The sequence below is a fragment of the Gopherus evgoodei genome, chromosome 3 (genome assembly GCF_007399415.2).
Source record: "Gopherus evgoodei ecotype Sinaloan lineage chromosome 3, rGopEvg1_v1.p, whole genome shotgun sequence".
Taxonomy (NCBI): domain Eukaryota; kingdom Metazoa; phylum Chordata; order Testudines; family Testudinidae; genus Gopherus; species Gopherus evgoodei.
Window position 1 is genome coordinate 161,962,380 of NC_044324.1, and position 26,812 is coordinate 161,989,191.

Here is a 26,812-nt window from a genome sequence, read left to right on the forward strand (position 1 = left end):
AGAAGACAGGAAATTTCTGCCAGCAGCATTTGTTAAAGATGAAGGCAGCTGCATGCTGTATGGTAGAATTTTGTGACTGGGACCTGGCCCACAGGCTGCACTTTATGCATCGCTCTTGGATAATTTCCTTTTACTCCTTCAGGCAGAAAGTCTTTTCAGTTTGGGGAGGAGGAAAAGAGAGGGTGAGTGAGTGTGCACATTTAAACTGATGCCAGTAGAATCCTCCACTTTGAAGCGTACTCTGTAGGGAGGAGGACCAGTGCATAAAGTCTTACTGCTAGGGAAAGAAAACTTAGTATGGGACAGTCAATAGGCAGACTGTGGGCCAAATCTGGAGTTCCAGATGCTTTTGAACAGACCACAAAATCTTTTTGTCGTCGTCGTCGTCTTCTTCATATTTTTGTATTATTTTTCTCTGGAGTCTGGACCTTGATTATACCTTAACCAAGAAATTTGGACCTTGACAAAATATAATTAATTGCCCCAGACCTAGTATCCATCTTCTGTACCTCTAAATACTAGTTGAAACTCATCATGGTATTTCTGTAGAAAGTTACAAAATAACATTTCAGTATAGGATACTGGAGAGTACAGAAGTATCAGTTTAATAAGGTGGATTTTTAGTCATTCATTATTTTGCATATAGTTCTCACTTTTCAGCATAGGGAAAGCAACAATAAATGCGGAGCGCAAAGAAAAGTCTTCTGTATGCAGACCATTTTCATTTAATAACGTTTTTTAAATGATGATAAATTGCTTGGTTCTCACCAGCTCTTATTATGGCTTTGTCTTGTTAAAGCTATTAACTGAGTGTAACATCATATAGAATTTTACTGAGATTTTAATCAAAAGAATAAAAACTAGGGCTGTTGATTGCAGTTAACTCACTGTATTATTTGCACTGTAAAAATGATAAAAGAAAGTATTTTTCAGTTCACCTCATACAAGTACTGTAGTGCGATCTCTTTATCATGAAAGTGCAGCTTATAAATGTAGATTTTTTTGTTACATAACTGAACTCAAAAACAAAACAATGTAAAACTTTAGAGCCTACAAGTCCACTCAGTTCTACTTCTTGTTCAGTTCAGCCAATCTCTAAGGCCATGTCTACATCTAAAATTTTGCAGCGCTGGTTGTTACAGCTGTATTAGTACAGCTGTATAGGGCCAGCGCTGCAGAGTGGTCACACTTACAGCAACCAGCGCTGCAAGTGGTGTTAGATGTGGCCACACTGCAGTGCTGTTGGGCGGCTTCAAGGGGGGTTCGGGGAACGCGAGAGCAAATCGGGAAAGGAGACCAGCTTCGCCGCGGTTTGCTCTCGCGTTCTCCGAACCACCCTGCAAACCGCAGGGAAGGAGACCTGCTTGCTCGGGGGTTCCGGGAACGCGAGAGCAAACCGGGAAAGGAGACCAGCTTCGCCGCGGTTTGCTCTCGCGTTCCCGGAACCACCCAGCAAACCGCAGGGAAGGAGACCTGCTTGCTCGGGGTTCGGGGAACGCGATAGCAAACCGGGGAAGGAGACCAGCTTCGCCGCGGTTTGCTCTCGCGTTCCCGGAACCACCCAGCAAACCTCAGGGAAGGAGACCTGCTTGCTCGGGGTTCGGGGAACGCGAGAGCAAGCTGGGGAAGGAGACCAGCTTGATTACCAGAGGCTTCCTCAGGTATGCTGGGATACCTGCTTATTCCACGGAGGTCAAGAAAAGCGCTGGTAAGTGTCTATACTTGATTACCAGCGCTGGATCCTCTACACCCGAGACAAAACGGGAGTACGGCCAGCGCTGCAAACACGGAATTGCAGCGCTGGTGGTGCCCTGCAGATGTGTACACCTCCTAAGTTGCAGCGCTGTAACTCCCTCACCAGCGCTGCAACTTTCTGATGTAGACAAGCCCTAAGAGAAACAAGTTTATTTACATTTACAGGCAATAATGCTGCCCGCTTCTCATTTATGTATGTCTCCTACTTTGTTTTATCCGCATTCTGCCATATAGTTCATATTATAGCAGTCTCAGATGATGACCAAGCACATGTTGTTCATTTTAAGAACGTTTCACTGCAGATTTGACAAAATGGTACCTTCTTTTCGATGTGAGATTTCTAAAAATAGCTACAGCACTCGACTCAAGAATTAAGAATCTGAAGTACCTTCCAAAATCTTAGAGAGACGAGATGTGGAGCATGCTTTCAAAAATCTTAAGAGCAACACTCTGATGCGGAAAGTACAGAACTCGAACCACCAGAAAAGAAAATCAGCCTGCTGCAGGTGGCATCTGACTCAGATGATGAAAATGAACATGTGTTGGTCCACTTCTGCTTTGGATTGTTATCAAACAGAAACCGTCATCAGTATTGATGCATGTCCTCTGGAAGGGTGTGTCATAACTTTAGTCTCAGATTTGGACCTTAGCGTCCAAAATATGGGGGTTAGCATGAAAACCTCCAAGCTTAGTTACCAGCTTGGACCTGGTACTTGCTGCCACCACCCAAAAAATTAGTGTGTTTTGGGGCACTCTGGTCCCCCTGAAAAAACCTTCCCTGGGGACCCCAAGACCCAAATCCCTTGAGTCTCACAACAAAGGGAAATAATCCTTTTTCCCTTCCCCCCTCCAGGTGCTCCTGGAGAGATACACAGACACAAGCTCTGTGAATCCAAACAGAGTGACTCCCCCTCTCCGTTTCCAGTCCTAGAAACAAAAGCACTTTCCTCTTCACCCAGAGGGAATGCAAAATCAGGCTAGCAAATCCAACACACACAGATCTCCCCCTGATTTCTTCCTCCCACCAATTCCCTAGTGAGTACAGACTCAATTTCCCTGAAATTTCCCAGAAAAGAAAACTCCAACAGGTCTCAAAAAGAAAGAAAAAATACATACAAATGGTCTCTCTGTATTAAGGTGACACATACAGGGTCAATTGCTTAAAAGAATATTGAATAAACAGCCTTATTCAAAAAGAATACAAATCAAAGCACTCCAGCACTTATATTCATGCAAATACCAAAGAAAAGAAACCATATAACTTACTATCTGATCTCTTTGTCCTTACACTTAGAAACAGAAGATTAGAAAGCAGAAACTACTTCTCCAAAGCTCAGAGAAAGCAGGCAGACAGACAAAGACCTCAGACACAAAATTCCCTCCATCCAAAGTTGAAAAAATCCGGTTTCCTGATTGGTCCTCTGGTCAGGTGCTTCAGGTGAAAGAGACATTAACCCTGAGCTATCTGTTTATGACACGCCCCCCAAATTGCAGACAGTGGGGAAGCTCACTGGCGGCGATTTCCTTCTAGAACTTTAAAATAAACAGATTACTACAACACATGCACCTTTACATATACTACTAAGTATATAACTAACAGACTTCTACATTTTAAGAACACATTTTAACTACTGAATTCTGGGAAACTCTCACGGGAGAGAGCATCAGCAACTTTGTTAGAAGCTCCTGTGATGTGTTGAATTTCAAAATCAAAATCTTGGAGAGCTAAACTCCAACGAAGAAGTTTCTTGTTGTTCCCCTTGGCAGTATGAAGCCACTTGAGTGCAGCATGGTCAGTTTGTAGTTGGAACTGCCGTCCCCAAACATATGGGCGTAGCTTTTCCAGGGCGTACACAATGGCATAGCATTCCTTTTCACTGACTGACCAGTGACTTTCCCTCTCAGACAGTTTCTTGCTGAGAAACACGACAGGATGGAAGTTGTGATCTGTTGCTTCCTGCATGAGCACTGCTCCTATACCACGCTCGGATGCATCCGTGGTTACTAGGAATGGCTTGTCAAAATTCGGGGCCCTGAGTACAGGGTCAGACATGAGCGTTGCCTTAAGTTGGGTAAAGGCCTTTTGACACTCATCAGTCCACTTAACTGCATTTGGCTGGGTCTTTTTGGTCAGGTCGGTCAGTGGGGCAGCGATTTGGCTGTAGTGTGGTACAAATCGCCTGTAGTATCCGGCCAAGCCTAAGAAGGATTGGATCTGCTTTTTGGACCGTGGGACAGGCCACTTTTGGATAGCATCCACCTTGGCCTGTAGCGGGTTTATGGTTCCTCGACCCACCTGGTGCCCCAGGTAAGTCACTCTGTTTTGGCCTATTTGACACTTTTTGGCCTTAACAGTTAGTCCGGCCTGCCTGATGCGCTTAAAGACCTTTTCCAGGTGTAGTAGGTGTTCGGGCCAGGAGTCTGAAAAAATGGCCACATCATCGAGGTAGGCAACTGCAAATTCTCCCAGTCCTGCTAGTAGACCATCTACCAGCCTCTGGAAGGTGGCGGGTGCATTTCGAAGGCCGAAAGGAAGGACATTGAATTCATACACCCCCGCATGGGTGACGAATGCTGACCTCTCCTTGGCAGGTTCATCTAGTGGTACTTGCCAGTACCCCTTGGTTAAGTCTACTGTAGAGATGAACTGGGCCCGTCCCAACTTTTCCAATAGCTCATCGGTACGTGGCATTGGATAGTTGTCCGGACGAGTTACCGCATTTAGCTTACGGTAGTCCATGCAAAAGCGTATTTCCCCATCTGGTTTGGGTACCAGAACCACTGGAGATGCCCATGCACTGGTAGATGAGCGGATTATACCCATCTGTAGCATGTTCTGGATCTCCCGTTCTATAGCAGCTTGGGCATGAGGAGACACCCGGTAGGGTGGGGTCCTAATGGGGTGAGCATTACCTGTGTCAATGGAGTGGTATGCCCGTTCAGTCCGTCCTGGGGTGGCTGAGAACAATGGGGCGAAGCTAGTGCACAGCTCCTTGATTTGTCGCTGCTGCAGACGTTCCAGGGTGGTTGAGAGGTTCACCTCTTCCACGCCACCGTCTTTTTTCCCGTCGTAGTAGACACCGTCAGGCCACTCAGCATCATCTCCCTGGACTGTAAACTGACAAACCTGTAAGTCTCTGGAATAGAAAGGCTTGAGAGAATTAACATGGTACACTTTAGGCTTTAGTGAGGAATTGGGAAATGCTATGAGGTAGTTTACAGTTCCCAGGTGCTCTTGGACCGTGAATGGCCCTTCCCATGATGCTTCCATCTTATGGGCCTGTTGCGCCTTCAAGACCATAACCTGGTCTCCTACCTTGAAGGAACGTTCTCTGGCATGTCTGTCATACCAGGCCTTTTGCTCTTCCTGAGCATTCTTTAGGTTCTCTCTAGCAAGGGCTAAAGAGTGTCGGAGGGTGCTTTGTAGGTTGCTTATAAAGTCCAGAATGTTAGTTCCTGGAGAAGGCGTAAACCCCTCCCATTGCTGCTTCACCAACTGTAATGGCCCCTTAACCTCGTGACCATACACAAGTTCAAACGGTGAAAACCCTAAACTGGGATGTGGTACAGCCCTGTAGGCAAACAGCAACTGCTGCAACACTAGGTCCCAATTATTGGAGAATTCGTTGATGAATTTTCGTATCATGGCCCCCAAAGTTCCATTGAACCTTTCCACCAGGCCATTGGTTTGATGGTGGTACGGGGTGGCAACCAAGTGATTCACCCCATGAGTTTCCCACAGTTTTTCCATGGTCCCTGCCGGGAAATTAGACCCTGAATCTGTAAGGATGTCGGAGGGCCAACCCTACCCTGGCAAAGATGTCTGTTAGGGCCAGGCACACAGTGTTAGCCCTGGTGTTGCCTAGAGCTACTGCTTCCGGCCATCGGGTGCAAAGTCCACTAAAGTCAGTATGTACTGCTTTCCTCTGGGTGTCTTATTTGGGAAAGGACCCAGAATATCCACAGCTACTCGCTGAAATGGGACCTCAATTATGGGGAGTGGCTGGAGAGGGGCCTTGACCTGGTCTTGAGGCTTTCCCACTCTTTGGCACACCTCACAAGACCGGACATACTTGGCAATGTCCTTGCCCATCCCCTCCCAGTGGAAGGACTTCCCCAACCGGTCCTTGGTTCTGTTCACCCCAGCATGGCCACTGGGATGATCATGGGCTAAGCTTAAAAGCTTCCCCCGGTACTTAGTTGGAACCACCAACTGTTTTTGCGGCTGCCATTCTTCCCGGTGTCCACCAGAAAGAATTTCCTTGTATAAAAGTCCTTGGTCTATAACAAACCGGGATCGATTAGAAGAGCTGAGAGGCGGTGGGGTGCTCCGTGCCGCCGCCCAAGCTTTCTGAAGGCTGTCATCTGCTTCCTGCTCAATCTGGAACTGTTCCCTTGAGGCTGGGGTCACCAGTTCTTCCTCAGACTGTGGACTTGGGCTTGGTCCCTCTGGAAGCGATGTAGGTGATGGAGTTGTTTCCGTTGCTGGTGAACCGCTCTCCGCTGGTGCACCTGAGGGTATTTCAGGCTCTGGCTGAGCCTTTTGGGTATGGCTGTCTGTTGCTTCTGCCAGTTGTGGCTCACTGGCGCCCACTGGCGTTGAGTTTGAAGATGGGGTTGCAATTGCTGGTGCTGGTTGCTGTTCCAGTTCCGGGCCTGGGACTGGAGGTGCTGTGGCTGTTTCAGTGGTTGGCATGGTATCCGGGTCCACTACCTCTGTCTGGGTCTCTGGTAACCCAGACGGGGCGTCTGTGGATGGTTCAGGAACAGGAATGGGTCTGGAAGCTTGCCTGGTTTGGCTACGTGTAACCATTCCCACTCGCTTGGCCCGCTTCACCTGGTTGGCCAAGTCTTCTCCCAGTAGCATGGGGATAGGATAATTGTCATAGACTGCAAAAGTCCACATTCCTGACCAGCCTTTGTACTGGACAGGCAGTTGAGCTGTAGGCAAGTCTACAGCTTGTGACATGAAGGGGTAAATTGTAACTTTGGCCTTTGGGTTGATGAATTTGGGGTCAACGAAGGATTGGTGGATAGCTGACACTTGTGCCCCCGTGTCTCTCCACGCAGTAACCTTCTTTCCGCCCACTCTCAAATTTTCCCTTCGCTCCAAGGGTATTTGAGAGGCATCCGGGCCTGGGGATCTTTGGTGTGATGGTGGTGTAATGAATTGCACTCGCATGGTGTTCTTGGGACAGTTGGCCTTGATATGTCCCAGTTCATTACACTTAAAGCATCTTCCATCTGATGGGTCAGTGGGCCGAGGTGAGTTACTGGAGACTGGTGAGGTGGAAGAATAGGGCGTCTGTGGCTTTACTTGGGTTGTATGTGGGGTCTTTGGCTGTCCTCGGTTGTAGGGTTTATGGTCGGTGTGCCCCTGGGGTATTCGTTCCCCTTGACAGTAGCTTTCTTGCTTTCTGCCACTTCCATCTATCTGGCTCCAATCTCTCCCACCTCCGCGAGATTTTTGGGTTTTCCATCTTGTATGTACCGTGTTATGTCCTCAGGAACACCATCCAAGAACTGCTCCATTTGTATGAGGAGGTGCAGTTCTTCCAAGGTTTTAACATTGTGTCCTGATATCCAGGCCTCATAATTTTTCCCAACGTAGTAGGCGTGTTTGGGAAATGACACATCTGGTTTCCACTTTTGGGTTCTGAAGCGCCAACGGGCATGATCCGGGGTGATCCCCATTCTGTATCTGGCCTTGGTTTGAAAAAGTTTTATAGTCATTCATTTGCTGCTTAGGCATTTCAGCTGTCACCTCTGCTAAAGGTCCACTGAGCTGTGGCCTTAATTCTACCATGTACTGGTCTTCGGGGATGCTGTACCCAAGACAGGCTCTTTCAAAATTTTCCAAGATGGCCTCGGTGTCATCACCTGCCTTGTAGGTGGGAAATTTCCTGTGCTGTGGAGCAATAATTGGCGCCGGGTTGTTAGGGTTGGCTGGCACATGCAGCCTAGCTTGCGCCAAGTCCAGTTCATGTTTTCTCTGTTTTTCCTTCTCTTCATTTTCTTTTTGTTGTTTTTCCATTTCTTTTTGTTGTTTTTCCATGTCTCGGCGGTGGGCCGCCTCTTTGGCTGCCTGTTCTCTTTGGTAGGCTGCCTCTCTGATCTGTTCTTCTCTTTCTTTCATCTCCATCTCTTTTTGTTTTATTTCCAGTTGTCGCCTGTGTTCAGCTTCTCTGACTTGTTCTTCAGCCTCAATTTTTGCCTTAGAAGTCATGGTTCTTGTTTTCTTGTGTTGGGGTGCCCTCCGGTGTTTATCTTCAGAACTGCAGGTTCTCTGTTGCCTCCTGAAGTCTGCCTAGCAACAGTGCTTATTTCCTTTTCTTCCTCTAGCGTAAACTAGAAAAACCACTTTATTTGCATGTATATAGTGCTGGTATTTGACTCCTAATGGGAGTGCTATTGCATGACAAAAGACCTGTAACAGCTCCTTAATGGCTTCTTGCTTAATATGCAAGCCACAAACTGCCAGAGAGAGCAGAAAAAAAAATTCTCTCTGGTTTCTTTGAAAACCAAACCCTCTCTGCTAAAAAGTCCCTAGCAGAGAAAAGAAAAATATAATATTCCTACTGGCTTCTGGATTCTATCTCACCACTGCACACCATGTCATAACTTTAGTCCCAGATTTGGACCTTAGCGTCCAAAATATGGGAGTTAGCATGAAAACCTCCAAGCTTAGTTACCAGCTTGGACCTGGTACTTGCTGCCACCACCCAAAAAATTAGAGTGTTTTGGGGCACCCTGGTCCCCCTGAAAAACCTTCCCTGGGGACCCCAAGACCCAAATCCCTTGAGTCTCACAACAAAGGGAAATAATCCTTTTTCCCTTCCCCCCTCCAGGTGCTCCTGGAGAGATACACAGACACAAGCTCTGTGAATCCAAACAGAGTGACTCCCCCTCTCCGTTTCCAGTCCTGGAAACAAAAGCACTTTCCTCTTCACCCAGAAGGAATGCAAAATCAGGCTAGCAAATCCAACACACACAGATCTCCCCCTGATTTCTTCCTCCCACCAATTCCCTGGTGAGTACAGACTCAATTTCCCTGAAATTTCCCAGAAAAGAAAACTCCAACAGGTCTCAAAAAGAAAGAAAAAATACATACAAATGGTCTCTCTGTATTAAGGTGACACATACAGGGTCAATTGCTTAAAAGAATATTGAATAAACAGCCTTATTCAAAAAGAATACAAATCAAAGCACTCCAGCACTTATATTCATGCAAATACCAAAGAAAAGAAACCATATAACTTACTATCTGATCTCTTTGTCCTTACACTTGGAAACAGAAGATTAGAAAGCAGAAACTACTTCTCCAAAGCTCAGAGAAAGCAGGCAGACAGACAAAGACCTCAGACACAAAATTCCCTCCACCCAAAGTTGAAAAAATCCGGTTTCCTGATTGGTCCTCTGGTCAGGTGCTTCAGGTGAAAGAGACATTAACCCTTAGCTATCTGTTTATGACAGGGTGGTTGAAGCATGAAGGGCCATGTGAATCTTTCGCGCATCTGGCACATAAATAACTTGTGACGTCTGCTATGACAGTGCCATGCAAATGCCTGTTCTCACTTTCAGGTGACACTGTAAACAAGAAGTGGGCAGCATTATCTCCTGCAAATGTAAACAAACTTGTTTGTCTGAGCCATTGGCTGAAAAAGAAATAGGACTGAGCGGACTTGGGCTCTAAAGTTCTACGTTGCTTTGTTTTTGAATGCAGTTTTTTGTACCTAATTCTACATTTGTAAGTTCAGTTTTCATGATAGAGATTGCACTACAGTACTTGTATTAGGTGAATTGAAAAATACTATTTGTTTTTTACAGTGCAAATATTTGTAATCAAAAGTAAATAAAGTGAGCATTGTACACTTTGTGTTCTGTGTTTTTATTAAAATCGATATATTTAAAAATGTAGAAAACATCCAAAAGTATTTAAATAAAGGGTATTCTGTTATTAAGTGTGATTAATCATGCTTAATTGTTTTAATCACATGATTAATCATGATTAATTTTTTAAATAACTTGACAGCCCATAAACTCTTTCAGAAATGGCAGCATCCACCTAACTGTTTTGCTAGCAGCTTGGGCTTACATGGCTTGAGATAAACTCAACATTTCTGTATTTACTGCCAGTTTTGGGGATGTATGAGTGAGATCGAGGTGATCCATAAGTTATTTGTATTAACTGAAGCTCTGATTCAAAGAAACCAAATGCAATCCAATAAAATATGTATAATCTATTTACACACACATTAAAATGACTAATTCAGTTTGTCATTTACAGCTGCACAATTAAAAATTGGAGCACTACACTTAATATGAAACTTTCATGATTTTTAATATATACATTGTTCACATCAGCGTTAAAAATGCTAAGTGTATAGAAAAAATGGATCTTGCATTGAAGCTTAAACTATCTATATGTTACCAATACAATTTTCAGTAATTACCTGAAGTTATACGTACTGAAGCTGTGTTCTGTTCTTCATTATTTTTTGGTTTTATCTCTTGATTTCTATCCAAACTACAGTTGCTCAATCGTGCTAAGTAATTTAATGCCCTTGTGCTGTTGGATCTCTACTAATGTATTTTGTTTTCTAATATGCAAACTCTATTCTGATGCTGTGGGATCTTAATCTCAACAAAGGTCTGGTCTGGGTCTCTTTTACATTTGAAAGACTAATTCTAAAATAGTGAACTAATGTTTACCATTTGCCATTTGCAGAACACTAAGACACTTTTGTGAGACATGTAAATACAGTGGACACGCTTTCAAAAAGGACGACATTTTAAAAGATCTTTTTCAATGCTGTCCTCTGTCTTTTTCTAGTAAACAGTAGAATCTTTGAAAATGGTGAAATTTAAGGGCTCCTTCTCTACTAACATTTTACAGATTCAAAGATTGCAACTTTGTTATGGTAACATAAAGAGTCAGTGGAATGAATAGCTGGTTTTTAGTCCCATGTTCAGTCTTCCAGACCATGCTTTCATCACACTACTACTATTACCAAAATCAGAAATGTAGATGACATTAGGGAGCTCTGCTGTTAGATATTTACTTATAACTTTTTTTTTTTAACGGAAGAAAACTCATTTAAATTCTGTGGGGTCTAGGGAAGGTACACAATGAAGTTGTGTTGCAGCCTGTTCATGCATTGTTCTAGCAGAACCCATAAATTACTGACTTACTGTAGAATACTATTTGACCAAAAGCTTGTATGATATATTTATAAGGGGGTAACCCTGTTAGTCTGTATCTACAAAAACAACAACGAGTCCAGTGGCTCCTTAAAGACTAACAGATTTATTTGAGCATAAGCTTTCATGGGTCAAAAAGAAACTCTTTTCTTCAGAAAGCTCCATATGGACTCTCTGTCTCTATGCTCAACCAAACACAGCTTTTTTTTTTGCAAACAGCAAAATCTGCTTGATTCAGATGGACCAGTAGCCAAGATTTCATGCACCAAACTACTTAACATGCGGAAATCCCAGTTTCTGTTTTAGACCATCTGCATATTTTGAATTCTGTGCATTTTGATGATGGTTTTTAATGGCACCAGTCTGTCATCAGTAGGACCCATAAAACCTTCTGCTAGCCATTTTCAGTTGAATTTGTATTCCAAAAGCAGTGTGGTTTATTTGGAAGAACTAGAATGTCTTTCAGCTGCTTCAGAACAGTAATTTCCACATTTTTCTTGCATCCTCTTGTCTGCTTTGAAGAAACGGTTACAAAAAAATAGACATGCTCACTTACCACACAAAGTGGAACAAGTGAGAGTTCTTCGTGAGCGAATTGGTTTGCCAAATCCGCTAGCAGATCCTAATGAATAAAGAATACAGTTCTGAATGTAGGACATCCTAGGGCCACAATGGCTAAAAGCGTGTAATTGTTACGTAGACTCTGCTGCAATGTAGCTGCTCTAATCTGCCGGCTGTTTCAATGTTAAGCTTCTGGGGAATGATATTACTGAATGATAGGCTGACCAGACAGCAAGTATGGAAAAATTGGAATGGGGTGGGGAGGTAATAGGAGTCTGTATCAGAGAGAGACCCAAAAATTGGGACTGTCCCTATAAAATCAGGACATCTGGTTACCTTACTGAATGATGAATTTTTTGTCAGCATTTTGTACCCAGTTTCAAGCAGGAAAGTTTGTCAGTGGGGTGTAAAAATGAATAGCCTTTCAGAAAAAAACACAACCTTTCTGAATGTGCAGGTTGAACAAATAAATAGCTTTGGGAGATGTAGTGTAAGGCCGCTGTTAGTTATATTGTTTTTAGGGGTCTGTCAGGACTTTCATTTATACAGATTAATTTTTAAAGTTTTAAAATTCACCTGTAAATAATCTTTGTGGATGAAACTTGGTATGCAGCACAGCCCAAAAGCAAAATATTTGTACCTGTTTTGCGGGGGGAAAATAAATCAGCTGAGAATTTTTGATTTGTAGGATGTTAATACATTTTTTAATTTATATTATTATAACTTTAAATTGAATTTTAATTGGGTTTTGCAGATCACTGGTGTAGAATATGGAGTGTAACCATAATATATTTTGTTCCACTGCCCAAGGGTTCTAAGTACTTCCGTTTCTGAGATGTGTACAATACAGCTTAACTTTTGTGCAGTGCTTTGCATATAAATCCATTGCAAAACATTTTTATCTGATCTCTGCTCTGTCCTTGCATTGCAGGTAGAGAGCATTTAGTGCAGGCAGGATGTACACCATCAGTGCCCAACTTTCCCTAGACAAAGGGTCAGATTGGTACTCAGCCAGGAGCTCAAGGGCCATGTTCAAAGTGAATGAAACATAGCTGCCAACAGTTTTCATTTGACCAAGACATTCCCAGGGTTTCAATACCCATCTGTGACAGCTGCTGTCCCTGCCAATGTCTCAAGACTGTGCTGTTGCAGCAAGTGAAATTTTTTTCTCTGAACTGCTTCTTGCTAGGCAGGAGCCCCCTCAGTCCCTGGCTGAATTCCTCTCTAGCTCAATACCAGACGATCAAGCTTCATACCTCTGGCAGCTCACTCCCAGGCCCTGTCTAGATTAGGAATATAGATTGTTTGTTTGAAAATATTAGCTAGCACGATTTTAAGTATGATTTTTGCAGCTACTCTAGACACAGGTAACTCCTTTACAAATATATTAGCTGGCTAGAGATACTATATATAGGGAGAGGCTAACTGGGAGCCTAAGGAGTGATCACAACTAGCTAATAAGCTTTTTTAAAGAGTTCAGCTGTGTTTTTGAAAGGAGATACGTATTAGGTAACATGTTTTTAAATACTACCTATTTTCTTAATCCGGGTAAGCCCTGTGTCTACACTGGGTGCTGAGCGGTGGTTAAAAAAATGTTGACATGTATTGGCTAACAGTTTTTAAAAACACCTTTCATTTCTGCAACCTAGACATGTCTTGTCTGTTCTCTCCCTCAGCGGCTCCACCTCTGTTGTGGACTGATGAGCTGCTACCAGGATAGAAACCTGGGTGGGTTGGGGGGCCTGGGAGAATCCCTGGGCACAAAAGGACAGGAGGGGCAAGATATGGGTGTGTGGAAGGCCATAAACATAGGGAGAATAGCAGAAGCTGTGAGGAGCAACTCTTTAACACAGCAGTTCTCAAACTTCATTGCTCTGTGACCCCCTTTTGACAACAAAAATTATTACATGACTGTTGGAGAGGGGAACCAAAGCTAAGCCTGTCCGAGCCCTGCCACCCCAGGTGGGGGGTCCAAAGCCCAAGGGCTTCAGCCCTGGGCAGGGGGCCTGTACCCTGAGCCCCGCCATCTAGGGCTGAAGCCCTCGGGCTTCAGCTTCAGCCCAGGGCCCCAGCAAATCTAGCTCCAGCTCTGGTGACCCCATTAAAATTGGGTTGGGACCCCAAAATGGATCACAACCCACAGTTTGAGAACTGCTGCGATTTTTCAGATAAGCAGAACCATCTGGAGAGAGTTGGAGGGTTTTATATGCATTCTTTGCATTTTAATTTGTTCTCTGCTTTTTCTTGGCACCTTTCCAAAAGCAAAACAACCTGAAATTAATCAAAATGCAAACATTACCTTGCAGCAGACCCCAGACCCCATTTTATTTGGAGAATTGTCCCGTGCAATTTGTTTCAAGTATTAGCAAATTATGATGAAATGGAAGAGATTGCAAACTCTCATCTTTCATATAGATATGCAGCAGCCCATAGAGGCTACAGGTCTCCACAAGCAATGATCTTCCTTGATATGAGTGGCCCAGCTGCTTGGCTAGATCTGGAATGTTGCTTGCAAGGACCTGTGGTTTCCCCAGTTCTCAGCTTTTTAAAGATGAGAACCCCGTCTCCATAGGAATCCATGGGCTGTTCGATTGCTTTTTATCTACAGATGGAGTACAACTGGGGTGAATGAGCCAAGTCTGAGACATGGAGGAAAAGGTTAAGGACTGAGAGGCCGAGGGAATAAGATGATTGTCCTGTATAGCTGAATGTTAATGCTAATGTTTCCATATTTATTTACTTGTATAGCATCAGCAGTATGCTTGGTTCTTTATAGAAGTATAAAGACATAGTACCTGTCCTAAATTGCTTACAATCTAGGTACCATAAGCACGGTATGTTAGAGAAAAGATATGGAAAGGTGAGGAAAAATAAAAGAATTACAAGATATGTCTGTGGAGAAAATAAAGCTGAGATTTTCACTTGATGCGGGAAGGGTGAAAGTTTACCTACAAACAGTTTGCATTGCCAGTACTTTTCTAAACTTTTCTTCACAATTTTTTAGGATACTACTTTGTTTACTGAGGTCATCTGCTGGATCCCATAATGAAGTCATGATCTGGGGATGATGTATTCTGTTGCTACAGTTGAAATATGAAGCATTATGACTTCACTGCAGTCTCTGGTAGAGGGTGAGGATGGAGTGGGAGTGAGCATTTCTATACTCACAATTTTGTCTTTTGTCATATTTGCTAAATAGCAAAGTTGGAGGAAAACATTTATATATTTACTTTAAATCTTTGAGTTTTCTCCAGCATAAATGGAGTATATAAGGAGTTTTCTCTTGTTTGAAGGGAACTTAACTGAATATAGCTTGGCAAAAAGCAGATAAAGTGGGATGATTGTGATGATTGTCTGCTGCGGTTGGAGAAGTAGTAGTGTAGAGGATGGAGGATTACTCATCATTTGAAATATTAGAAACAGCAGCAGTGTAATAGGAAAATTGTAGATTTAAGTGTTAAATCCCTCACTTAAGTTGTGTCTAGGTACTGGAGCGATCATCCAAAGAGATGGCTTAGGGCTTTTGTGCACCGTGTCACATTAAGGACTATGAGGATGTGAACTGCAGAGCACACCAAAGTGTTGCTCTTTAGCTGCCCTCTAAGGATGCTGCTGACACAAACTAAAAGGTATCCAGTTGACATTAACACAGTCATCTTTCAAACAGGACTATGCTAACACAAACTTTTCATTCTTGCCAGCATGTCCATACAGGGTAGTTAAAGCGCAACACTTGGGTGTGGTCTACAAGTCACACGCCTGTCATCCACACCCTGCTGCAATGTAGATGTAGCCCTAGACACCATCAAGAGAGATATTTAAATAGTGGGCTAGATAAAATGTTCAGAAAAAGTAATATAAGGCAACGTCAATTTCCATCAGACAGGCTTTACGCTAGTTTACGGTCTCTAAAATTTCCCACAGTTGCTGCTACCAGTTCAGCTCCATTAGCGGGAACAATGACGGGGAGCACTAGTGTAGACAAAGTGCCAGGCATCCATCACAGGCATTTTACTCATGTTTATGTAGGTCTGCTCAGAACAAAGTTAGACCATACTGTGCTTACAATGCTGAAGGACATTCAGAAGCCCTGTCTACTCTAGCACTCCCATCATTGCTACCTTAGTGGAACTTTACAGGTCACAATGGGAAACATTTTTCACAAAACCGTAGTGTAAATATTCTTAGGGAGTCTCTTCCAGGTATTACCTCATCAGATGCATACTTTCTCCACACTTTGTTTTAACTGTTTATACAACAGCACATATGTTAAGAGTTAGACTGTCAAACACACAAGTAAACTTTGGATGCTCTGTTAGACCAAGATCCTTGAAACAAGGACTGTTGTCATCTTTGTGTAGTGCTAAGCATTCTGTCAGTACTTGTCAATAACAAGGAAATTCTAAAGTGAAGTTTCAAATCTGGAATAAATCAAAAATCTTAAGGCTACTTCAGCATTTTATTCTACAGCATATGCATGGAATGAGTTGGAGTGATGTTAACCCAGACCGTGTACTCATTGCATTTTGGACTGTTTTCATTTTTTTCCTCTCAATTCTGCTGCTTCAAGCATAAAATGAAGTGAGTAGCCTTCATACCTCATTCCACTTTCTCAACCTTGTTTTTGATAGATTTCCAAAAGAAGCAGCCAGATGATGACTCCACTCCCAGCACAAGCAACAGCCAATCAGATTTGTTCTCTGGAGAAACAAACAGTGACAACAGCAATACCTCGCTAACTACGCAGACTGTTAACTCCAGCCAGCAACTTTCGACAGAACTGAATGTAACTTCGCTGAGTAAAGAGGAATGTAAGTGCATGCATGAACCATGAGGAGGGGAAAACAGAGGAAACCTAAACATCTGCTCTTTTCTCAGTGCCATTTGTCACTGTCTCTTACTAGAAAGAGATGACCTCTCTTTTGGGGAGGAAGGAGTTAGAAAATAATCGTGAAACTCAAACAGTTGAGTTTAATCAAAAATGAACAAACAAAAAAAAGGGGCCACTGTGACTTTAGAAACAATTTTTATACTGATGTACAGCTATTTGAGCTTTAGTCATCTGATCTTGATTTGACTCTAAGACAATTTTACCCATTTTATGAAATTCTGTCCCTACAATACTACAGGTAAACTATTGTATGTGGTGGCATAGAAACCAGAATCTTATCAGTTTGGTCCATATATCATTATTTTAAAACCTTTTTTAAATGGCTATATGCAGTATTGACTGTAACATAGGGTTTGTTAGACTGGTGGTAAATCTCTCACAGAACTGACTGTAGGATGATCTTTGACCCCGTCTCCCCTGTTCGTGAGTCTGTCTGTTTATAGAATTCTTACAGGCTAGAATCCTATCTAAAGGCAGAGGTAAAGTGTTCAGACTTGGCATGATAAAACTCTGGGCTAATGTCTGCCTTCTTTCAGGAAAATTTATTCTAAATTTCTGTATGAGTTAATGCTGTTTGAAGTATATTGAGTTAAAAATGTTACAATACGTTACACTAGTAAATAATGTGTGATTCATAGTTTCATTTTCTTCAGACTAAAGTCTTTCTTTTCTGAAAGGTGGGCTATGGAAAGACTGTCTCTTGCTCTTAATACCCTGATAGCTAATGAATGGCAAATACACATGCACATTTCAAGGAGAACATATTTATATCCACATCTTTTTTAGTAGGAAAGATTCTGGAGATGCCAGCGTTCTTAAACACTTTGAGTTCTTATTTATAGTAGTTGCCTCAAAGTGCCAGGGTTGAAGGAGCTTTGATACATTGCATTTGTTGGTTTCAGTTTTGTTAGTCTGAGTGGTTTAAACAAGGCCATATGTATCTGTATGGATTGGTCCAGTAAAATATATTACCTTGCTCACCTTGGCTCTCTAATATCTTGGGACCAACACGGGTACAACACTACTGCATACAATATGAGATTGTGACAGTTTTTGTACTAACTGTAACATACATTTTAATTAAAATTAGATTGTACTATGCTATGAATACAATATTTGGGTACCCTGTCAGTACTATGGCAGGCAGTAATGGGCATGTCCTATTAATTAAACTCCAAGGCACTCTGATATCAGTTGTTGTAATAAGAGTTAATTTGCAATGTGACTATTGTTGTCTTTCCTTCACACACACACACAGTTGCTGGCGGCCACCATCCCATCACTTCCCTCCATCCAGTGCTTCTCCACAGAAAATCCTGTGGGGTGCTGTAAAAGCAGTTCTTACAACCCCTTTCCTAGAGAATTCAACAACACATTGGGCCTTCACAGGTCTGGGGCCTTCAATCCCCTGCTCACTCTACCATTTGGTGATACAGGGCACTTCTTCCATGCTGCTGGGCCAGATTTTGTGAAGATGTTTTCATTGAGACTTGAGTTGAATAACAAGGAATGTGTGTGGGTGCAGGGAAGGGAGAATTAAAGAAATAAAATGTTTTCCATCCCTAATTGCTACACACTCATCAATGGATGTTCCAAGGTGACTGATATTAGGCAGCACGGTCAGCAGAGCACTTGAAAATATTACCTATAAAAAAAATTCTTTACACCTTCCTGCTGGGATGGCTTTAGTTTAAGTGCAAAACAGTGGTGAGATTTATTTACAGTTCCAGCTAGCTCTATTCCCCCCACCTCACCTCTCTAATGAAGCTCAGACTAGTGTCATTTATCAGAGATAATTATACAACAGATGGAGCTTTTCTGGTGGATAATGGTCTCAAAGTGGAAGGTTCTTTCCCATAATGAAGAATACCCAACTTTTTAAATGTCTTATTTTATTTTAATTTAAAGGTGGCTTTTTCTGTGCATTACTTATTTTGTAGCTAGTTCTATAAAGCATACACTTCTCTCATTACAGCAGTGTTCTTAGAAGACTGATGTTTTGCAGTACAGTGTGATGATGTACAGCTGCATGCTGCACTGAATAGAATTGCAGTAATTCACCAGGAATCAGTATATGGGATCATTAAGTTAATCCCCATCAAAGTGTGAAAAGATTGGAGTGCTCAGAAGTGTTCTCTTACTGGAACTGCTCAGGCTGCAGTCTCTCTGTCCCCTCCTCCCTTTTCATGTCTTCTAAATCAGTCCCATATGGAGGCATTTTCCATGGTTGTTGAGTCTGCAGGATAAACAGATTAAACAAAACTGCAAGTCATTTGGGTAGTTAACAAACTTTGTTCATCATGTTATAACAAGTAAAGAGAACCATACAAATCTTCTATGATAAGATTCATATTTTATCTGAAGAGAGAGGTGGGGTGTTTTTTTTTGTTTTGTTTTCTTGTATCTTTAAGGGAGTCTTTTATCCTCTAAATATTCAGTGATTGGTCTAGGAAGGAAGTTCTTAGGGTTAGATTTTGCAGGAGTTCAGTTTGTGAAATATTTAAATATGATCTCTTGCCCCCTTTTTTCTTTTTGTAACTCGGATTACTTTTCCTGTGAGAACCACATTTTATTGCTAGCATCTTGTATAAAGAGCCAGATTACTGCAGGTTTCTATCTCCTACCACATCAAGGTTGGAACAGTCACCTGACCACTGGAAGGAGGTGCTGTTTGTTTTGGGTTCAAGCAGTCTGCTAATTAATAATTCGCTTGCAGAATAAAGATACCTCTTTGAGGGTTACAGACTGCATACAGTAGTACACTCAGAGCAAAGGTTTTGTGACTAATTTAATCACTTATATTTCAAGTACATGAAGCACTACATTTCCTTTATGAGATGCAGTTACAACTTTGGGGGAAAAACAGTTTTAAGATCTTTTGTTGTTACTGCATTTTTCTCTCTGGCATCTTCAGGGTTTTCTACACAGTCTTTATATTGATTTATCTATATTGGTCAGAAACGTAGTCAATTTACTGAAATAGGCCATACACATATAAGCACTTTGATAACAGTATAAATCTGCCTGCATTATGTCAAGTATCCGGGTTTAGCCATGTTAGTCTGTATCCACAAAAACAACAAGGAGTCCGGTGGCATCTTAAAGACTAACAGGTTTATTTGGGCATAAGCTTTTGTGGGTAAAAAGTCTCACTTCTTCACCTACAAAAGCTTATGCCCAAATAAATCTGTTAGTCTTTAAGGTGCCACCGGATTCCTTGTTTCTGCCTGCATTGGGATTGCACAGCCCACGTCCAGACTAACCCGCGGCATCGGCGGGTTAAAATCGATTGCTCGGGGATCGATATATCGCGTCTAGTCTGGACGCGGTGTATCGATCCCCGAGCGCGCTTACATTGATTCCGGAACTCCATCAACCCGAACGGAGTTCCGGAATCGACACGGAGAGCCGTGGACATCGATGCCGCGCCGTCCAGACTGGTGAGTACCTCGATTTTAGAAATTCGACTTCAGCTACGTTATTCCCGTAGCTGAAGTTGCGTATCTAAAATCGATTTTAATACCTAGTCTGGACGTGGCCACAGATTTTAACTATATCTGTTTCTAAACAGATATAGTTAAATCTGTAAAAAATTGTGTAGATTCGTTCTTCTAGATCTGGATACTCCTGTTTTATCCCCATTTCCACCCTTTCTTTAGGCTGTCCTAACATTACTTGGTCATCACTAGCATAGGATTTGTCTGTTGCTCTGGAGATATCTAGCTGGGCTTCTTAGCGCTTGTTTATCTGAAGTTAATCTTGGGGGCAGGGAGGCGGCAGAGTGAGGAGCACTGAAAGAGGCTTTTTTCTCCTAAACACAATCTAAAAATCTGCTTATTAAGGTAAGGTTCTCTGTATTTTGGTAAAGAAAAGGTCACACTAGATACAGAACAATTTAACTTAATTTCAGCCCTTCATCTCCTCCTTTGGGGCTGTCATATTGTTTTCCTTTTTCTATACACATGGAGCTAAAGCTGACACCATGCAGGCTTAAAGCTAACTCTAACTTGTAATAAGACAGGAAAAATGTCAGTGTGAAAAACTCTGACTTTGGCAGCTGGATCAGGTTTGATATTTCAGTAGTTCTTAGTTTCAAATGACATGGTTTTATTTTAATTAAGTGCTTAACTTCTTCCTGGCCTTGTTTGAATTTGCAAATACCGTAATCAGAGAGGGAAGAGAGGAATTGTTTTTGTTTCTAGAACAATTAAATGCTCTCAATGCGTAAGATGGTTTTTAATTAAGATATGCAAATAGACTTTCTACCAGATATATATACCTCTGATGTGATAGTGTAGATGCAGAACAATTGTTAAAGGTTTAGGCCAGAAGTTTCAGTGATGGCAACTGACTGTGCTTCAATTTTTATGTGCCCAACTTTAGATGCTTTGGTCTGATTTTCAGAGGTGTTAAGTGTTCGCAGTTCTTAGTGGTTCCTCAGCACATCAAAAATCTGGCCCTGGGTGTGTCAAGCTGTACACACAAAGTCAATGGCCACTTTTGAGTATTTGATTGCATGACTCATAAAATAAGTTTTCTGTGTAGTACTCATGCTAGTGATGTTACTCTTAGACGAAACATTTTTTACTGTGCTAGAAGTAGTGAAGCAGCCTTTGTAAGTGTGAAAGTATTCCAGGGAGTTTAAATGTACTTGGGTTTTATGTACTGTGGCTGAAGCCCAAGGTTCTCTATCCTAGAGCTTTATCAGAAGAGTGAGGTATATTGTTTTTGCCTGTTCTCCCAATGCAACTGTTGGATGTTTTAGATTGAGCTTCTTAGTGTGGGGACTTTCCTAACCACTGCTTTATAAAATGCCATGCATACCTACTGTGCTTGAAAAACAATGACTATTTTCATTATTTCCATGCTCCCAATGAGAATCGCATCCCAGTCATTCCTGGTCTTTCAGGATTTCTGTATGACGAATGCACACAGATACACACATCCTCTTCTGAGCATCTTCTCTCTGACAGCACCAGACAAAACCAAGATTCCCAAAAATTTGTAATTGCTTCAGGTTTTTGCCTTTTGCTTGAGTAAGGCAAAATTGATAAACTGAGTCAGACATGACAGCTTTCCACTGTATACTGTTAAAAATTATTTATATTACTGTTATGCTACTTGGTCTATACACGCAAGTAAACATTGGCCACGAATTTCAAAAGTGGCCAGAGATTTTTTTGGGTGCTTCCATTTCTGGATGCCCAATTCAAGATACTCAAAAGGGGCTAGATTTCGAGAGAGCCAGATGCTCATCACTTCCCTAAAATTGGAGGCCTTTGAAGTGTCTCCAAATGGGCGCACACGAACACTAGTCAGTATTGCTAATCTTGTTTATGGTCCTTGCCCTGAAGAATTTGCAGTCAAATATTGTGAGCAATATACAAAGAGTAGGGAGAGACAACTATGTTAATTTGTATATACTTCTGTAATGTGTTAACTGTGTAAACAAATACAGTCCCCTCCATCTACCGCTACTTCTCAGCCAAGCAATCAAGAACTGTTTGATTTCTGAATGGTGATTTTGAGAGAGAATTTTGCCCTACTTTGTAGTATAAAATTGCAAATCCACAAATCTGACGTCTCCCAAAGCAAATTTCTAGCCTTTTCTCTAAAAGGAATGCAACAACTATTAAAATTGTGCTGGATGTAACAATGGCCTGTTATGACAACATGGTTATTACTGTAATTAATTGCATCCCCACTCATAATTGACAAAAAGTACAAATAAACAGTGGCCATAAGAAACAGTATATGAAGTTTTTCCTGTGAACGCACAAGATCAACTGACATCAGCCCACATGCTGATACCTAAGTTTATACATCTGGGAATTGGCCTAAGACAGCAGCAGTTCTCACACTGTGGGTTGGGACCCCAAAGTGGGCCATGACCTTGTTTTAGTGGGGTCACCAGGGCTGGCTTAGACTTGAAGTCAGAGTCCCACCACCTGGGGTTGAAGCCTTATGGCTTTAGTCTCTCTCTCTCTCTCTCTCTCTCTCTCTCTCTCTCTCTCTTCCCCTCCCTCCCCCGGCACCCACCCCCTGCACAGGGCAGTGGGGCCTGGGTCATGGAGCTCAGACAGGCTCAGACTTTGGTCTCTCCTCCGGGGTCGTGTAGTAATTTTTGTCGTCAGAACGGGGTTGCGGTACGATGAAGTTTGAGAATCCTTGGCCTAAGACTTCTCATCAGAGATCCCTTGACTCTAGAATATACTTCTCTGGTTAATGTTGGTCAGTGCTGTAGTCTGCTGATTTTTTTGTTCTCAGGCTTTTTGACTGAACTAAATGATTGTGAGAGAGGTGGAACAGTTTCGTTAGGGGATGATGCTTTAGTGTGTGTTTTAAAATGGATGCACACATGCTCAGTGTCTAGCACAGGGGTCGGCAGCCTTTCAGAAGTGGTGTGCCAAGTCTTCATTTATTCACTCTAATTTAAGGTTTCGCATGCCGGTAATACATTTTAATGTTTTTTAGGTCTCTCTCTAAGTCTATATATTGTATAACTAAACTATTGTATGTAAAATAAACGAGGTTTTCAAAATGTTTAAGAAGCTTCATTTAAAATTAAATTAAAATGTTTATCTTACGCTGCTTGCCCGCTCAGCCTGCTGTTGGTCTGGGGTTCTGTTCACCTAGGCCCGCAGCAGGCTGAGCGGGGCCTGGGGCCGGGACCCTGGCTGGCAAGGGTCCGGCAGCCAGAACCCCAGTCCGGCAGCAGGCTGTGCAGGGCTGGTGGCCGGGAGCCTAGACTGGCAGTGGGCCGCTCAGCCCACTGCCGCTCAGGGGTTCCATCCACTGGCTCCTGCCAGTTGGGATCCCGGCTGCTGGACCCGCTTAGCCTGCTGCCGGTCTGGGGTCCCGGCCCTGCCCACACACAGTGGGTACCTACCTTCTCCCTGGTTCTGGCCCATTCTCTTCCTCTCTCTGTGCACTGAGCTGAGGGTGGGAGTGCACTGAGCACAGGGCTGGGGTGAAGGGTCTGGCCAGGAGCTAGAATGAGGGAGGGGGCTCAGGGTTGGGGCAGGAGGTTTGGGTGTGGGGCACTTACCTGGGCAGTTCCCATTTGGTGCGAGGGGTGCAGGTGGGAATGTGTGTGTGTGGGGGGGTGTACAGGAGCTCCCGTTTGGGACTCGGGATGTGGGGGGATGCAAGAGTCAGAGCAGAGGGTTGGGGGCATGTGAGGGGTTGCAGGTGTCAGGACAGGGGGAGGCTGGGTGTGGGGCTGCCAGAGTCAGGGCTGGAGTCATGGTGGGGGGCTGAAGGAGTCAAGCAGAAGGCTGGCTGTGTATGAGGGGGGTACAGGGCTCAGGGCACGGGCCTGGGTGTGTATGGGGGGGGTCAGGGCAGAAGGATGAGTGTGTGTGAGGAGGAGGTTGTGTCAGGGCAGGGGAGGGGGCTGGAGGGAATGTGCCCCTATTCCACACACCCCTTTCCCAAGGCCCTGCCTTCGCTTCTTCTATGCCTCTGCTGGGAGTAGCGAGCATGCTGACTGCTCCTTCCCGACCCCCTCTCTTGCAAGGGCCATCAGCTGGCAGGGAGGGAGGATGGAGAGGCAGAGAAGGGGCAGGAACCCAGCACACTATGGGAAGAGGCAGGGGAGCCGGCAGGACCGAGCTTCTGCTCCTTGCCCCCTGCACCCACAGGGCATGGGGCGGAATGGAGGGTGGAGAAGAGCAGGCCGGGCTTGGCAGGGCAGGATTTTTAATGGCTCGCTGCTGCCTGCTGGGACTCCAGCAGGCAGCAGCGTGCCATTAAAAATCGGCTCACGTGCAGTCTTTGGCACGTGTGCCATAGGTTGCCGACCCCTGGTCTAGCACATCTTTAAAATATAAAAGTTAAACATCGTTCAGTCTTTCATCTCTAGATGGTAGGAAACTTTCTTCTAATTTTAGCACAATCAATTTTTTCCCTCTTAATTTGAGAATAAATAGCATCTGCCTGGAAAATAACCCATATACTCTCAAAATTGAAAACTGATGGAATTATGGGAGAGTAGGTTAAAAAAAACTTTTTTAGAAAAGTGAGATTTGAGTTGCAGGCTCCTGGTTTTGGGACTCCAAGCAGAACAAATAGAACTAGACATTTGAAGCGAGTGTAAAGCACACATCAGGCCTTGCCTCTGGTCTGTCTATGGGCAGTCCAAACCTGCCTTGTGCCAGTTATGGTGGTAGGATCTTCCATGGGTTCTACTTTTATCCCTAGAATCCAAGTTTCATTTAAAGAGTTCATAGGTCTGTCTTCTCAACATATTATATGCACTGTTGCTTTATGCCTTAAGTATGTAGACGGGCTGAGGAGATGGCATGTAGGACTGTGAAATGAGCGCCTTATGTCAGTGACGTTAATTTTTAAGCGTAATTAAAACCAGCAAAATGCTACCAGTGTTTCCTCCAATTTATGCAAATCTTACAGTGCAGATTTGGCAATATAGTCTGTGTCCTCATTCACCCTGGACTGTGGGACTGCTGAGCCCTCCAAAACCCGTTAGCTTAGAGTATCAACTGTGGTGCTAATTTCAAACTACAAGCCTCTGACAGGCACTGCACTTACACAGGCATCCATAGGCAGGGACACACCCAACTGTGCTACATGAATGGTTTCCTAGCCAGTCCTGAACCAATGGTAGAAAAGCTCCAGCCAATTCCCGCAGCTCCCTGGTACAGTTCTGGGGTGCAAGACCATCTTGCACTGGTCAGAAGCTTGGCCAGTGTAAGTTCGTTACCTTGTTCACAACTTCTTCATAGGAAAGTAGACGTGCTGGGTAGGCAACAGGGGCCAGGGACACCAAAATATAAGTTTGCCCAAGATGCCATTTTCCCTAAGGCTGGCCCTGCAGAATACCTTGCTATAAGCTCTAAATATGCCTACCGCACAGCAGCAGCACCAGCAGCAGGAAAGACTTTCTCTTTGAAGTCTTTCATATAAATAAAAATCCACTGAGGTGAATTAGGGCTAACTCATTAAACTCTGCTAAAATATTCATGTCTAACCCTTTTATCTATGCTTAATGGGAGTGTAACCTAAACATACGTCTTCACTGCAGATGGGAGCATGTCTCTCAGCTTGGGCAGACAAACTTGTGCTAGGAGGGCTTGAGCAGTGCACTAAAAATAGCTCTGTGGATGTTGTGACTCAGGCTGTTCGGGTGGGCTTGAGAGCCCAAGCTGCAGCTTGAATTGCAACGTCTATCTGCCCAAGAGGCTCGCTCCTAGCGGCAGTGTAGACATACTCAAAATTACTGTGCAGCTTACTCATTCGGCAGCACACATGCTGTTCTTACAACTCAGCACTGTCTTTCTCCAGGAAAACATTAAATCTCTGCAGACTAAACTTGAACAAATTTAGATTCCCTCTAGTTTATATCTTTATGTATTTGTGCCATGAATCAATGATTCTTTTCAAACTTGATTAGACAGATAAATTAGGTAAGTCACTACTGATTAAGGAAATGCACAACTAGATTCATGGTTTTGGCAAGTTTCCAAAGCACTGGTCTTCCCAGTAATGCAATACCCTCAATATATTTCCTGAAGCTTCACAAAATCCCTATTTACGATACTAATATCCCAAGAAATCCATCTCTCCTTAGGTTGCTAGATATCCCCTCCAGGGAGTGCACATGCTTTAAGCATCTAAATAGGAACTTTCTGGGATGCTAGCTCCCTTCCAGCAGTGAAAGGTCAGACAAAGCTTCAGATGTACACTGCCCTTTTAGAGCACTGTGAACAGGAGATCTGGAAACTTTGTTCTCCTATGTCCTTCACTTCATGGTCATGTTCGTTCACTATTTTAGTTAGCACACTTTGAGTCTATTCATGGTTCTTAGTTTAAAAAAAATGTATTATTTTAGTATTAGGCTCTCTGCCATTGCGCAGACAGGCTGGTTTCAATCCACTGCGTATCTCCCCTGCTGGTTGGTAGACCAGGAAAACCACTCTGAGAAATCCCCAGGACTGAGTCAGCACATCAGATTGAATAGTCTGGGTTCAAACACTGTGCCTTCTGTAATGGCAGAAAGAGAGGTTACTTAGCCACTATTTGATTCCTTCAGTGAACAGACAGCCTAGATTTCCCACTCCCCACCCATCTTCCCACGAACTTCTTTGGAGTCTACATAATGGGTTCTGAATAACTGGGGAAAGGACCTAGTTTGGGTCAGGGCTTCTGCTCCTCATAAAAATGAGCTCTTGTTCAGCTATTTGAACAGTGAAGCATATGTATGTAGTAGCCCCAGCAGAACTGCTTTCCAGAGGCTTCTAGGGTGTCAAGAATGCATATGCTCCCAAAAGTGGGGATCTGTGCTGTCCATCTATTCTAACTACAGTTATTACGGTACCATGAGTAGTCTGTCTTTCCCCTGAGATAGCACATTGTCATCACTTAACAAATAATACATAATAATCT

General features: G+C 43.3%; 2 protein-coding genes across 2 annotated transcripts in view; one reads left to right on the forward strand and one right to left on the reverse strand.

Annotated features, from left to right (window-relative positions):
* Window positions 1-26,812, forward strand: part of ZFAND3 (zinc finger AN1-type containing 3) — a 269,257-nt gene that overhangs the window by 180,594 nt on the left and 61,851 nt on the right. The window contains exon 4 of the mRNA XM_030557273.1: window positions 16,149-16,328. Coding sequence (XP_030413133.1) covers window positions 16,149-16,328 — 180 coding nt within the window. The remainder of the gene's footprint in view (window positions 1-16,148; window positions 16,329-26,812) is intronic.
* Window positions 18,223-26,812, reverse strand: part of BTBD9 (BTB domain containing 9) — a 458,382-nt gene continuing 449,792 nt past the window's right edge. Inside the window, exon 12 of the mRNA XM_030557270.1 lies at window positions 18,223-18,644. Coding sequence (XP_030413130.1) covers window positions 18,607-18,644 — 38 coding nt within the window. The 3' untranslated portion in view covers window positions 18,223-18,606. The remainder of the gene's footprint in view (window positions 18,645-26,812) is intronic.